Source organism: Felis catus, chromosome B2, assembly GCF_018350175.1.
Source record: "Felis catus isolate Fca126 chromosome B2, F.catus_Fca126_mat1.0, whole genome shotgun sequence".
In the NCBI taxonomy this organism is placed as follows: Eukaryota; Metazoa; Chordata; class Mammalia; order Carnivora; family Felidae; genus Felis; species Felis catus.
Genome location: NC_058372.1, coordinates 79659743 through 79674685, shown reverse-complemented (window position 1 = coordinate 79674685; position 14943 = coordinate 79659743). Strand labels below are relative to the sequence as shown.

The 14943-nt window shown below is 41.2% G+C and overlaps 1 protein-coding gene across 2 annotated transcripts in view; it reads left to right on the top strand.

Moving 5' to 3' along the window:
• GABRR1 (gamma-aminobutyric acid type A receptor subunit rho1) overlaps window positions 1-5345 on the top strand; it is a 37923-nt gene extending 32578 nt beyond the window's left edge. For both annotated transcript variants that reach the window (XM_045057833.1, XM_003986368.4), the window contains exons 7-9: window positions 926-1078; window positions 2747-2943; window positions 3856-5345. In XM_045057833.1, the coding sequence (XP_044913768.1) occupies window positions 926-1078; window positions 2747-2943; window positions 3856-4149 (644 nt within the window). In that variant the 3' untranslated portion in view covers window positions 4150-5345. The remainder of the gene's footprint in view (window positions 1-925; window positions 1079-2746; window positions 2944-3855) is intronic.
• Window positions 5346-14943: the final 9598 nt, after the last annotated feature.

Sequence of the window (14943 nt, the reverse complement as noted above, 5' to 3'; positions counted from 1 at the left end):
CCTCATATGGGGGAAGGCACAAGGGAATGATCTGGGGTCTCTTTTATAAGGGCACTAATCCCACTAATGATGTAATCACCTCCAAAGGCCCCACCTCCAAATACCATCACACAGAGGATTAGGTTTCAACATACAAATCTGGCGGGGACCCATTCAGTCCATAGCACCTCTACACTCGCTTTCTGGGACTGTTTTACAATGATCACTATTGCATTATAATTGTCTAGGATACCAAGTTTTCAAGTTAATGTCGCCAAGTCTCCATTTTATTCTCAGTCCTCGTCGTCTCCCATTTATCCTGCCTTCTCCTTTTCCTTCCTCTTTCTCCTGTTCGTTAGAACTCCTCCATTCATATTTTTTCCTTGTAGAGAACACGAGGGGAGAGCTAAAGCACAGCTGAGCCGGTGACCTTTCGCTGTTCTGAAATGTAATGTTATGGTTAGCTGGGTATTTTAACTTTGAAACATTTTCCTCTATAAAGAAATCCAAAGGGGCTTGTTTAAATAAATGTTTCCCAAGCTTTATTGTGCGTATAAATCATGTGGGGAGTATTGTTGAAAAGAGATTCTGGTTCAATAGATCTGGTGTGGGGCTGAGAGTCTGCATTTCCAAGTAATCAAGTGACAGTGACTTTGCTGGGCTCTGTCCCAAAGGATGAGTAATAAGCCTTAAATGGCCGTCTCAAGGGGCTCCATTTATGTAGAAGACAGGGGCCAAGGATTTCTTGAGAGGGACTCACCCATGTGGTTCAGGTTGTCATATAATCACTCTATTCCATGTTTTTTTTCCTCCCTCCCAATTTATAAAGGTATGGCAAGGTTCCAGGGAAGTGTCTAAGGCGTTTACGATTCCCCAGATAAAATGTGTTGTGTGAAGTTGCTGAGTGGCTATGGTGTGTGCTATCTTTTCCTCCTGTGTCCCCCAGGCTGGTACAACCGTCTGTACATTAACTTCACTTTGCGACGCCACATCTTCTTCTTCTTGCTCCAAACTTACTTTCCTGCCACCCTTATGGTCATGCTGTCCTGGGTGTCCTTCTGGATCGACCGCAGAGCTGTGCCCGCCAGAGTCCCTTTAGGTAAGGAACATCTCAAGTGCACATTCCAGGCATCTGAAAATACAAGCCATTTCTTCCAGATAAAAACAATTCATTTCAAATTGATTGTAAACCCCTGTTAGCATTGTAACTTGGAAAAACCGGGTTATTGATTCACAAGTAAAATGCCATTCTTAAGAACCTATGTGGCAAAAGAACTGTTTCCAGGTCCCCACAAGTGCTAATGTAAATAACCCACTTTCAGTCTTCTTAGAACCATGTTCTGGGGTCAGTGGTCCCGTTGTGTGGGTGCTTTCTCTGCTCACCTGCATAAGAAATGTTCTCTAACAGGGCTTCTCAAAAGGTGGCCCAAGGGATCTTTGCAACGGAATCCCTGGGGGGATCTGTTAACAGTGAAGAATCCTGGGGCACCTGGGGGACTCAGTCTGTTAAATGTCCGACTTCGGCTCGGTCTGACTTCGACTCACAGTCAGTGGGTTTGAGTCCCCGCGTTATCGTAGGGCTCTGTGCTGACAGCTCAGAGCCTGGAGCCTGCTTCGGTTTCTGTGTCTCCCTTTCTCTCTGCCCCTCCTCCACTTGCACTCACTCTCTCTCTCTCTCTCTCTCAAAAATAAATAAACATTTAAAAAAAATTTTTAAAACAAAACAAACAATGAAGAATCCTGGATCTCTTCCATGTGTATAGCATCAGAATCTCTGAGAAAGGACTAGGAACCTACATTTTGAACAGTCTCCTGGTAATTCTTATACATACTCAGGTCTGAAAATCCCTATTGTGTAAGCATTTCATGGATAGGTACTTGCTATCGACTCTCTTCCCCATTTTTAAATATTTCACCCACTCAGTCACACACACCCCCATTGTTCAGATGATTCAGAGGCTTCAAGGGAGAGGGTGACCCCTCCCCTCAGATTTTAGTGACACTGATTTGGAGTTGGCCCTTAAGGTGACCCCAGTCCCCTGTGATTTGGTGTTTGCCAAGCAAACATTCTGAGCTTAATTTGAAATCCCAGGCAAATACCATTGACAAATGCCCTGTCCTTTAACAGTTGTTCTATCGCTTGAATAGTTACTGCGCTAAATAAACAAACATTCTAGTTTTCAAAATCTAATCCCCATTAAATGAGGTTAACATCATTCTTGGCAAAATTGACCTCTGAGTCCTCAGGTCAACATTGCTGAACGGGCAGCCGGGTCCAGCACGGGGGTGGGTGCCATAATTGCCCTGATGGCTGATTATATGGGCCCAGGACTGCAAGACCAGCAACAAGGACACAAATACTAAAATATACCTTGCGCTCTTGTTTCCCTTTTGGAGAAAGAGTTACAAGAAACACATATATACCTGCTCATATATATAAACTCTGTTTTAAACAATTGAATGGAAATTCACATCTTGCTGCCCAAATATCTGGGGCGGGCGCTCCACAGAAGGACAAAGTGATACTTTTGCTCTAATGAATATGTTCGTATATGGAGTGAGGAAAGGGTGAGCAGGGGGCAGTGGAGGAGTAAGAGAAGCTTCATAAAAGCTACATCTTGAAAGACGAGTAGGGGGCAGGGACAGAGAGGCAGGGATGGAGATATTCTAGGCCCAAGGAGCAGAAAGGACAAAGAACAGAGGCATGAAGCCACCCAGTGTGTTTGGTGAAAGACAAACACGGGCTTTTTTCTCGCTCTGTGTGCAGGTATCACCACCGTGCTGACCATGTCCACCATCATCACGGGCGTGAACGCCTCCATGCCCCGCGTGTCCTACATCAAGGCGGTGGACATCTACCTCTGGGTCAGCTTTGTGTTCGTGTTCCTCTCGGTGCTGGAGTACGCAGCCGTCAACTACCTGACCACGGTGCAGGAGCGGAAGGAGCGGAAGCTCCGGGAGAAGGTGACCTTACCATGAGTAAAGAAAGCGCTCAGGGATAGAGTCTGGTCCGGCTATGGACTGTGAGGTCAGACCTTCTCTGTAGAAGTGGGTAGTGACATCCCATCCTCAACCTTCTCCACCGATTGGTGTGGAGATCAAACAAAATAATATGTTAACACAGTGCTAATTTTACCCTGGGCTACATATTTCAGTCACTCAAAAATTTATTTAGCACCTACTATACACCAGGAGCTAAGCCAAGTTAACTAAGACATAGGCCCTTTAATCTTGGTGGTGTTCAGTGTTTAGTGCTAAAAATCGATGACAATTCAACACTGTGAAACAATTATTTGTGAACACAGAGGTGTGATAAAAAACCTTCCAGGGAGGTACATCCTCCATTCTGGGAACTTTCCTTTCATATGTGATCTTGTGCATCTCCCATCATTTTCCCGATCATCTTCCCTCTCGCCTGGCTTTCCTTTCTTCCCCCTGTCCGCGGTCCCATGGTTATCTCCTCCAGAAAACCAGAACTAAATAAGAGTGAAGTTTCTCCACAATGCTACACCTTTCAATCCCCACCTCATCACATCACACACACATAACATTACCAGAAAACATTTTTATCAGGGCTTACATCCGTTTATGATCTCATGGAGAACAGGGCAATTATCTGATCATGAACATTCTCATCGGTCTCTGATGCAACGTGATGTTTCCTAAGAGTTGCTTTGTAGACTTCAAACAAAAACGGATACCTGTTCTTTTAGAACGACTACAGTGTCACCACCATTATTTTCCCACGCCCTGCCCCTAACTGGGAATAAAAGAAACTAGAAACGGCAACCCCGTCCACTATTGCAGTTTCTTGTGAAGGGCTTCCGAGAGATGAAGCTGAGCTGGCATCCCAGTGTGTGTTTGCTGTGTTCACAGCTTCCCTGCACCTGTGGAATACCCCAGCCACGTGGGGTCATGCTGGATGGCAGCTACAGCGACGGGGAGGTTAACGACCTGGGCAACTACACGCCGGAGAATGGAGAGAAGCCGGACAAGATGATGGTGCAGCTGACCTTGGCCTCAGAGAGGAGCTCCCCCCAGAGGAAAAGTCAGAGAAGCAGCTATGTGAGCATGAGGATCGACACACATGCCATTGATAAATACTCCAGGATAATTTTTCCAGCAGCATATATTTTATTCAATTTAATATACTGGTCTATTTTCTCATAAACGCCTGTAACTCTATACATTTCACATTCTTCTGTATGTACCACAGAAATACCTGTACGATGAGAGTAATTTAAGGTTATGATGAAATTAAAGTTCCCACTACCCACTCTTCTCCAGCTTTCCAAAACGACACTGACAAGACACTTACTGGTTTAATCTGCACTTAATAACCATCTATTGTGTCCACAGAATTATACACGGTGCTGCAGGAATTGGACACCTGTAGCAACTGGGGATAGTTGTTACCGGGATTCCCTGGAAAAGCACACTGCCAGCATTGTGGGCACCCTGTAGTCAACCTCTTTTAGACCCTAGGTGCTTATTCACATGAATGATGCCCTTTATGTGCACGTCACTATATTCTCTGGGACTAGGTGGAATTGGGAAGCACCTAAAGATCACCTGCATGGAACATACATGCACCTAAATCCCTGCTTTGGCCAAAATTGATGCTTCACTTTATAGCCTATTACCTATTTTTCAATATTTATTGAAATGCATGTTTATTTTAATGCAAGGCAATAATAGTATTTCTATTTTTGTTTGTGTCTTATGGTTCATGAGGTTTCACCTCTCTGAAGCAAAGCTCTTTAGATTGATACAATGGCTTCTGATTTGGCGGGGAATTTCTCTGGTAGGGAAATTTTAAAGAAGAGGGTCTATGCATGCATTTTGTCAGTTCTGTCATAGAAATAACTAGCCTAGAAAATTTCTGTTAAGTGTTCCTGTTTCATAATCACTGCTTCGTGTATCTCCACCTTGGAGCATGTCCCAGTTCAAAGTGAAGTCCTTTCTCAGTAGTGTGATATCTTCACTGAGGAACTCAGGAATAGACAGATTTTTTTTCTACATAAACATTTCAAGAAAATGCATAATTTGAGACAACCTATAACTCGTTAGGATGAGAAATGCCCACATAGATTCTGAAGAAAAAAAGAACACCAGAAAGAAAAAGAAATGGGAAGACATCACTGGACATCTCCATTTGACCTCAATGAATACCAGCATTTTCTATGAACCAGTAAACAATGGCCACCTCTTGCCAGAGCATGGGATAAAGGAGAGGGTTCTAATTTGATGTATTATTTAAACAAATAAGTTACTCAGACTAGGTATCTACAGGATCAACACCCACCAAACTTATCCGAACAGCATTTGTTTAAAATTCACTTTAATAAAGTAAATTCTATACACAATAATGTAATTTTATTTCCAAAATTAATTGGACTGAGCATCCATACTACATATTTCTTCATATTAGAGCTATACTTCATTCTAATCTGAAAATGAAACCATATTTGCACAAATTCTACTTACAAGGTAATCTTCCATTTCCCCCAATGAAAACTCACGAAAACAAAGGTTTTTTTTGGCAAACTCAAGATACTTAAAGGGATATAAATGAAATAGCTAAACATTAGCTTTTAGTATTTAAAAAAATTTTGGGGTGGGCGCCTGGATGGCTCAGTCAGTTAAGTGTCTTGACTCTTGATTTCAGCTCAGGTCATGATCTCATGGTGGTGAGATTCAGCCCTGCATCTGGTTCTGTGCTGAGCGTGGAACCTTCTTGGGATTCTCTTCCTCTCCTTCTCCCTGCTCCCCCTCTCATGCTCGGTCTCTCTCAAAATAAATAAACATTAAAAAAAAATTTAAACATTGTTTTTTTTTCATGCTTATTTTCTGAAACAATTTCAATCAAACTCTTCACAAACATCTTTGTCACTCACTTCTTCCTCATGACCAGGGCCACTCTGAGTCATCTGGCAAGGTTTCCAGGCCACATGATCTGATTTTCCACTTACTTTGCTTGGGAAACTCATATATGATGCTGTGTTAGCTGTTCAGGCCATCACAACAGGTGGCTTAAACAACAAAAACTTATTTTCTCTTAGTTCTGGAGGCTGGACGTCCAAAATCAAGGTGTTGGCGGGTTGGGTTTTTCCTGAAGTCTCCCTCTTTGGCTTGCAGATGGCGACTTTTTGCTGTGTCCTAGCATGGCCTTTTTCTCTGAGCTCATGAGCACTGGTGCCCTGATGTCCCTTCTTTCCTTTTCTTTTTTTTCTTTTCTCTTTTCTTTTTGTTTCTTTTTCTTTTCCTTCCTTCCTTCCTCTTTCTCTTTCTTTCTTTCTTTCTTTCTCTCTTTCTTTCTTTCCTCTTTTAATTTTAGAGAGAGCATGAGATGGGGAGAGGGAAAGAAAGAGAGAATCCCAAGCAGACTCCACACTCAGTGACGAGTCCAACGCAGGGCTCAATCCCATGACCCTAGGATCATGGGCTGAGCCAAAATCAAGAGTCAGATGCTCAACCAACTGAACCACCCAGACACCCCCCTGACATTTCTAAGAGTAGCATTAACACTGGGGAAAAACCACTGGAGCAAGAAAACAGGTTTGGGCAACAAATATAAATATAATCTTAATTTTTTTGTTGCTGCAACATAGAATTTAGGTGAATATAATTCTAAAACATTGTCCCTAAAAATGATGGATTCCAAAGAAGTGGAAATTTTTGTAGGCTGAGTGGTCAATGGAGTTATTTGATAAGGATTAAATAAAGAGACATGGAAATTGCTTTAGGAAATTTACTGGCCACAATAGCAGGATTTCTTTTACACAAAGGCCAAGTTTTAAATCTCATTCAGCCATGTTTTAACAAGATTCCACTTGTAATTTTCCAGTAGGTTTCTTTCTCTTAGACCTTCTATTGGAAAGCAATCAACTTTAGTATTGCCCAATTTAATGATATGCCTAGAAAAATAGTTCAAGCATGAGGAGAGAAGAAAAAAATGATCTCTGAAAATTTCTCAATCTTCACCCAAAATTGGCACCGTTTTCTCATGTTGTACATCTGCACACAACTATCCTTATTTGAAAATCAATTTTAGAGTTCTGGCTTCTCCCCAAAATACCATGACTACAACTTAATATGAACCTGGCTGCATAGTTACTGGCTTTGCCATTTCAGATAGTTAACAATTTTTGCAAAATTGCCTTCAGCTATGAAATACAGCGTAATTATACTCAAAATATGTCCGGTGATTTACCTAAAAACTGAAGATTTGAGGTGAGAAGAAAAGCTAGTAAAAACAAGCTAAAAGGGGCCAGCCAGATGCCTGCGGATGGATAGTCCCCTCGCATACTTTCAATTTCTGTAATCTTGTTTGCCTCCTGTGTCCACCAACTGCCCAGATGGCACCAATGATAAGGGCCCCCTCCCCTTTTTCTCTTGCCTCTCAACCCCCTACCATCCCAGCCATAAAAGGAGGCCGATGCCAAGGTTCGGGGCTCAGCCTTTGGAGGTGACTCCGCTGGGCCAGCACCAGTGCACAACAGTCTTTTCTAATTCCCCGAGTGTGTGTGGCTTGTCTCTTCCTCGGCACCGAGTACTTGCTGTAACAACGGTACAGCTTTACAACTATTTTTCCACTTGGTAATACTGTCCCATAACACAATTTAACTACCATGGCATTCAGGTGAAATGTTGGGGTTCAGGAGCGAATGGTCAAGAAAAAATTCTTGGGACATCTTCGATGCAAAAAAAAATGTGGTTTTATTACAGCATGGGGACAGGACACTTGGGCAGAAAGAGTTGCACTGGGGTTGTGGAGTGACTGATTATATACTTCAAAGTTGGGAGGGGGTTAGGGATAGGGTAAGTCTCTAAGGAATTTGGAAACAAGGTTTCCAGGACCTTGAGGGGTCATTTACTGTCTAGTAAAACCTTAGTCATGAGACTCTTCAGATGTATATCAGTGGACCATATGTTTAGAGGATGATTGCTAACAAATTATATTGGGGGGAGGGGGTAGAGGTAAAGTAAGTTTCCAAAGGGATTTTTGCATGTTAAAGAAGACTTACAAGCTAAGGTTGCCTTTTGCCTCTAGCAAAGTATGAACATCAAGGGAGTTGAGCTTCTAGAGGAAGATCACTCTGGCTGTCTCAAGTACTTGTCAATGGGCTGTAAGTTGTAAGTTTTTGTTTTTGTTTTTTCTTTTTTGCCTTTGTCCTCCACATCAGCATTCCTCAAGTTGGACTTCTACTCTGGGGTATTCACTGCATCTATTTTTTTTTTTTTATGTTTATTTTTTAAAGAGCGAGTGAGCTAGGGGAGGGGCAGAGAGGGAGACACAGAATCCGAAGCAGGCTCCAGGCTCTGGGCTGTCAGCACAGAGCCCAACGTGGGGCTCTAACTCACCAACCGCGAGATCATCACCTGAGCCGAAGTCGGAGCCAACTAGCCACCCACGTGTCCCGCTGCATCTATTTTTACTTAGGATAAAAATACAATTTGATTCTTGCAACTCAAATATCTCCAGAGCAGTAGTGGCATCACCTAGGAACATGTTCGGAAAGAAAGGATCTCAGTACCTGCCTTACACCTACTCAATTAGAACCTGTATTCTAACATGATCCCTAAGGTGATTTCGGTTGGGCAACCCAGCAGCCCGGACGGTGATAGAAGTGAAAGAATTCGCCCAGGGAGAACAAAAGAGAAGTTTAGTGAATACACTGCAAGGGAGCAGCAGGCAGGACAGCAAAGGAGAGACTGTCTGCCAGGAGGCAGTGGTGAGGGGCACAGTTACATAGAGTAAGGGGACATATGGGATTTTCTTTTTTGGCAATCTTGGAAACTGTGCCTGGCTGTTAGTAGCCCATTAGGGCCAACGGCTATTTTGAGGTGGGTCACTTAATGAGCCTGTTTGTATTCAGCTCTGTGTTCACTGTGGGCCCTTTTACCTTGCTCAGGTTCCCATTGCTCAAGCCTTTGCCTAAAAGTGGCCTCCACAATTCATATGTACATTCAAGTTATCAATGCATTGAACTAGGATCACATAACCACACATCTTTTATCATTCACAGGAAGTGACAGAAGAGCTGCATTCAGACATTCAACAACTCAATATTGAGTGCTTACTATGCGTGCTAAGCACTGTGTTAGGAGTTCTGGCTGATTTGTTGATCCTAAACGAGTTGGTCAAGTACCCCTGCCCCTAAAGTCTACAGCCCTCCAACACCAAACCCAGCTTAAAGAACACAAATGCCTTTACAAAATGGGAAGAAATGTTTGTCCTGGAATCTTTAAAAAAAATATTTCTCCACCACAAACCTCAGCTGACTTAAAAAAATTTTTTTTTAATTCTAAGGGAGTATGAATCTCAAGTTACTTGGGATCTAAATGCAGATTTGGGAGGTGAATTTCCTCCCTTTTCCTTGGGGGGAGGGGCGGAGGGAGAGGGGAATATTGTAAAGTTCAAATTATAAAAAGCAGAAAAAACTCATAATCCTATACATCTTTATATAGTTGCCATCAATTTTACATATAAATCGATTTGGGTTCTTTTCCAGGACATAGCATCACCATTTTCCTACTAAAAACTCTTTATATTTTGCAGCCATTAAAATCATTGTATATTTTAAATATACAAGGCAATCTTTCCCCTAATATTGGATAAAATACTGTGGTGAATACTTTTAGACATCTATTCTGGTCCTACTCTGGACTATTTCCTTACATTAACAATAAATGTCTGGAATGGATGTTGATTTGAGATCAATATTCTTCATTATGTTATAGTAGTGTGATTGTAGGCTCCTAGCTTTCTATGGCTTTAAAAATCACAAATGGGATTAAACTATACCTTAGTGGTATTTGATAATATGGGTAATATGGAATGCACTCATACTAGCTTAAGAAAGAAATAGAAGAATACAGAAGAATCTCACAGATAAAAAGTAAACAGAAGTACAGCTGAACCTGCTGAAAACAGGAAAGATGTCAGACAGCTTTTCTTTTTAGGCAGTACAGTAGCTTTCTCACTTTTCTGGGTGATTGCTGTCTTTGCTATTAAGATTGTCCTCAGCATATACATGACATTCAGCTCCAGAGTTATTGTCTTTAAAATTACAGTGCTCATCGTCATCGGAATGATGCACCTACCCCATTCTGAATTCCCAGGATACCTAATTCAAGTATCTCCCCACCCATATCAGAATTCCATTTCAGGGGCACCTGGGTGGCTCTGGCTGTCGAGCATCAACTCTTGATTTCGGCTCAGGTCACGATCTCGAGGTGGTGAGACTGAGCCCCACATTGGGCTCTGCATTGTCAGCTTCCGGCCTGCTTGGGATTCTCTCTCCTTCTCTCTGCTCCTCCCTACCTTGCACGTGTGCTCTCTCAAAATAAATATTTAAAAAAACAATTTTTTTTTAAGGCTTACTCATTTTTCAGAGACAGACAGAGTGTGAGGCGGGGAGGGGCAGAGAGAGAGGGAGACACGGAATCTGAAGCAAACTCCAGGCTCTGAGATGTTAGCACAGAGCCTGACGCAGGGCTTGAACCCACAGACCCGTGAGATCATGACCTGAGCTGAAGTCGGACGCTTAACCAACTGAGCCACCGAGGTGCCCCCAAAATCTTTTTTAAAAAGATAATAAATATGGTTGTGACAAATCAAGGTGAGGACAGAAAAGTTTTGTTACTGAAATTATGTTGTCATCTTAGAATAAGAAATCTGTGCTTTGTGAATTAATTCAGATCTAAACTTTTGTTAATTTCTTTTCCCCTTTGATTTCCTAAATTCATTTTTGGCCAGTCTTGGATCAATAGAGAAAAGAAGTCATATTTAGGCCAGGAGAACTCTGTAAGTGACAGAGGGTAGAAGAGTGTAGACAGCAAGATGGAGTTACTCATGTCAAGCAGGGGTCTGTGTCAAGCAGTAACACAAACAGTAAAGGGTATTGCAGCTACAAGATATTGCCAGGACAAGCAACAACTGACACCCCAAAACTGTTAACAAGCAGAAGCAGAGGAGGTCGCAGGGCCCAAGACCCATTAAATTCCTTTAAAAGGGGGGAGGGGTTTGCAACAAACTGTCCTGCTCTTCAGACATGACCCCTCTGGTCTGACCACTTAAAGAAGGCAGTCACCGAAGGCCCTGGCCAATTGATACCTGAACAAAAATGAGCCCCTTCACCGCTTGAACATAAGTAGGTGCCAAGAGCTGACCTGAACTGGACCAAGGCCTTATCTCAACTGTATGCCCACAAACTGACTTTGTGTTGGGATCGTTTCCTCCTCTCTTGTTTGTTGTGTGCCTTTGTCATGCTCTGCTCTGTGTGCTGTGAAAGAAACCAAGTTAATCACATGGTGAAATGTCATTGAGTTTTGAATTCTGAATCTGCTTTATAATTATGATTAGCTTTGCTTTATGATTGAATCAAGCTGACACTGTGGAAAGACGTAACTCACGTGTGCGCCTTCATAGCATGCTCTTGACAAAATGGCAACATCGGAGGCTGGGGAACATGGAGTAAAATCTGATTGGAGATGGTTGCAATCTCTTTCTGCCAGGGATTTTCTATCATAAGCTCTTTAAATGTAGATAGATAGATAATTTTTTTTCTCTCAACACACAACCGACGTAAGTGGGTTTTGTGACTTGGGAGGTATGGTTCTCCTACCACAATACATGATCTGCTTGTGAGGAATGTGTGTCAGGTCAGATGACAGAGTATGGAGGAAGTGATCATTAATCCTGAGTGCATATCATTTACAGGCAGTAATGCTTAGATTTAGGTTTGGTATTCCTTGAATAAATCAAGCTCAAAGGGGAAAACATGAAGTTTTTGAACTGCTTTTCATTCTCTTGAGCTAAACAAAATACTTCATCAGACATTAATGACATCACAAATAGATAAAATTCAAGCTCTCTAAAGTAATTTATTGTTCTCAGGGGGGCAATGTCTACTTAGTATTTGACCTAAACAAGATTCTTGTCTATTTAAGACCCTGACCTTACATTTCTTTCTATTTTATATCTCTGAGGTTTATTTTTTAAGGTGATTTAATACTTTGATCCACTGAACTAACCAAAGCTAATCTTACCTTTCAATCATTGGAAAAAAGGATTGGACTCTGTTTTGAAAGACAGCCTAAATTTTTCTCATATAAAGACACTTGTAATTTTTTTTCTCTGAGGCACTTGTTCTTCAGCCATCAGTAAGAATCTAAAAACCTGTTCCATTGCATTTTAGTTATTACATGAATTACTTTGTATTAAAGTTGAAAAAAAATTTTTTAGTACCTTTTTTTTTTCTAAGTTTATTTTTGAGAGACAGAGGGAGCACACAAGCAGGGGGAGGGGCAGAGAGAGAGGGAAACTGAGAATCCCAAGCAGGCTCCATGCTGTCAGCACAGAGCCGAACTCGGGGCTTGACCCCAAGAACCGTAAGATCATGACCTGAGATGAAATCAAGGGGCAGATGCTTAACCAACTGAGCCACCTAGGTGCCCTGAAAATCCTTTTTAAAGAAACTTTAATGCTATAATCATGTATCACTTATCACATACAATTTGCACTGGCATTTTTCAGTTTCTGAGACTAGTGACACATTCATTTTTAAACAACAGAACTTAAAAGAATTATATTTTATGAATCAATTATATGAATAATATGGCTTTAAGTTTATTTATTTTGAGAGAGAGACAGCGAGCATGAGCACAAACAGGGGACGGGCAGAGAAAGAGAATCCCAAGCAGGCTTCACACTGTCAGCACAGAGCACAGCACAAGGCTTGAACTCACGAACCATGAGATCATGACCTGAGCTGAAACCAAGTCGGAGGCTTAACTGACTGAGCCACCCAGGCGCCCCTAGTTTTTTATCTTAGGTAAACTCCATACCACACATGGGGCTTGAATTCTCAACCCTGAGACCAAGAGTTGCAGGCTGTACTGACTGAGTCAGCCAAGTGCCCCAACATTTATCATTTAAAAGCAAGTCATCAGGGGCGCCTGGGTGGCGCAGTCGGTTAAAGCGTCCGACTTCAGCCAGGTCACCATCTCGCGGTCCGTGGGTTCGAGCCCCGCGTCAGGCTCTGGGCTGATGGCTCAGAGCCTGGAGCCTGTTTCCGATTCTGTGTCTCCCTCTCTCTCTGCCCCTCCCCCGTTCATGCTCTGTCTCTCTCTGTCCCAAAAAAAAAAAAAAAAAAAGTTTAAAAAAAAAAAAAAAAGCAAGTCATCACCTGTAAAACTGAGGAAGAGAATAATGTATCACGATTTATTTGGGTAACTACTTTAACTTCATGTATTTTATTTCTCTGTATATACACTGAAAAAACCACAAGATGATGGCTATTAAACATATTTATTATCACTTTAGATTTTTTTCATACACACTTTCGTATGTACATATTGAAATTACAAAAACTACTATCACCTGATGGTAGTAGAGACCGCTGATTTGAAAATATTAACTTGATACATATCAAAATGCATCATCCTCAACTACACCAATGAACTGCAAAATGCCTGATGTAAAAAAGATAAAGTAATGCATCATGACTTATAGTCTTATAAAGCGTTGCTAGCACAAAGATACCGGATTTATTTTACAATGAACATTTATTTTTGATAGTTTCAAGGCTAGTATGCTATGTAGGACATTTTCCAGAAGACTAAAGAGATGCTTCAGGTAAAAACTAAGAAACGTATAAAAAACAACTATCAGAAAGGTTAAAAAAAAAAAAAAGTATTAGGTAATCATTCTTTTTAAAAAAAGACTTTTAATATCAATTTCTTCTATCCAAACAAACTGACACAACTCAGGTATTTTTATTTTTTTATTTACTTATTTTTTTTTTTTTTGACACAGGTATTTTTTTCCTCAAAAATTTCCAAGATAGTAGCTTTCGGATGATTTCCTTTCAGATGAAGTAAATCTTATGAGGACTCACCACCAACCACTAGTTTTTTCAGGCGTAAGTTTATTCTTCTTACCACCCTGTGCTTAGAAGTAGGCAGTCCTTGGGGCGCCTGGGTGGCTCAGTTGGTTAAGCAGCCGACTTCAGCTCAGGTCATGATCTCGCGGTCCGTGAGTTCGAGCCCGTGTCGGGCTCTGTGCTGACAGCTCAGAGCCTGGAGCCTGTTTCAGATTCTGTGTCTCCCTCTCTCTGACCCTCCCCCATTCATGCTCTGTCTCTCTCTGTCTCAAAAATAAATAAACGTTAAAAAAAAAATTAAAAAAAAGAAGTAGGCAGTCCTCAAGAAATGTTCACTGAACTCAACTGCTGAAATTATAACAGTTAAAATATCAACATAACATATCAACAAATAAATAGGCCTTTGGAAGACTGGGAAATCAAAACACTTTCAGTTTATACACTTTCACAAACACATGAAAATGCTCTAGTTTATGCTAAATGCCCAGCCCTTTTGAGTGCTATACAAAGAAGCAATTAAAAGGATAAATTTCCTTAGTTCATAAAATATGAAAAGCAGTCCAAAAAGAGACAAGCTAAATATTAGCTATACTCAGTCCTATTATATGGTATATAGCAACTTAGTAATTAACAGTACCACATAATTGTTTTATTCACATTCTGTAGTCAGGCCTGCTTTTAAAGTTAAGTCACTGAAAACATTTTCAGTCTGTAATTAAATTTAAATCATCAAATTGGCTTCTACATTTTAAAGTCTGTTAATTTAACAAAGATGGCTAAAAGTTAATATTGGAGAAAAAGACTTTCACTTCAGGATACAAGCAATGAAAGATCATTAAAAAGGCACGTAATAGGGGTGCCTGGGTGGCTTAGTTGGTTAAGCATCCAACTTCGGCTCAGGTCATGATCTCACGGTCTGTGAGTTTCCTCAAAAACAAGACACGAAGTTATAAATTTTAAAAAGTCCTATTCATTTGTTAACCTCCTAAAACCAAGCAATCCTCTTTTATGTATAAAGAGCTCAATATAACCCTTCCTTATCTAAAAGTGACACTGTTCGCCTGTAACCTAGTGC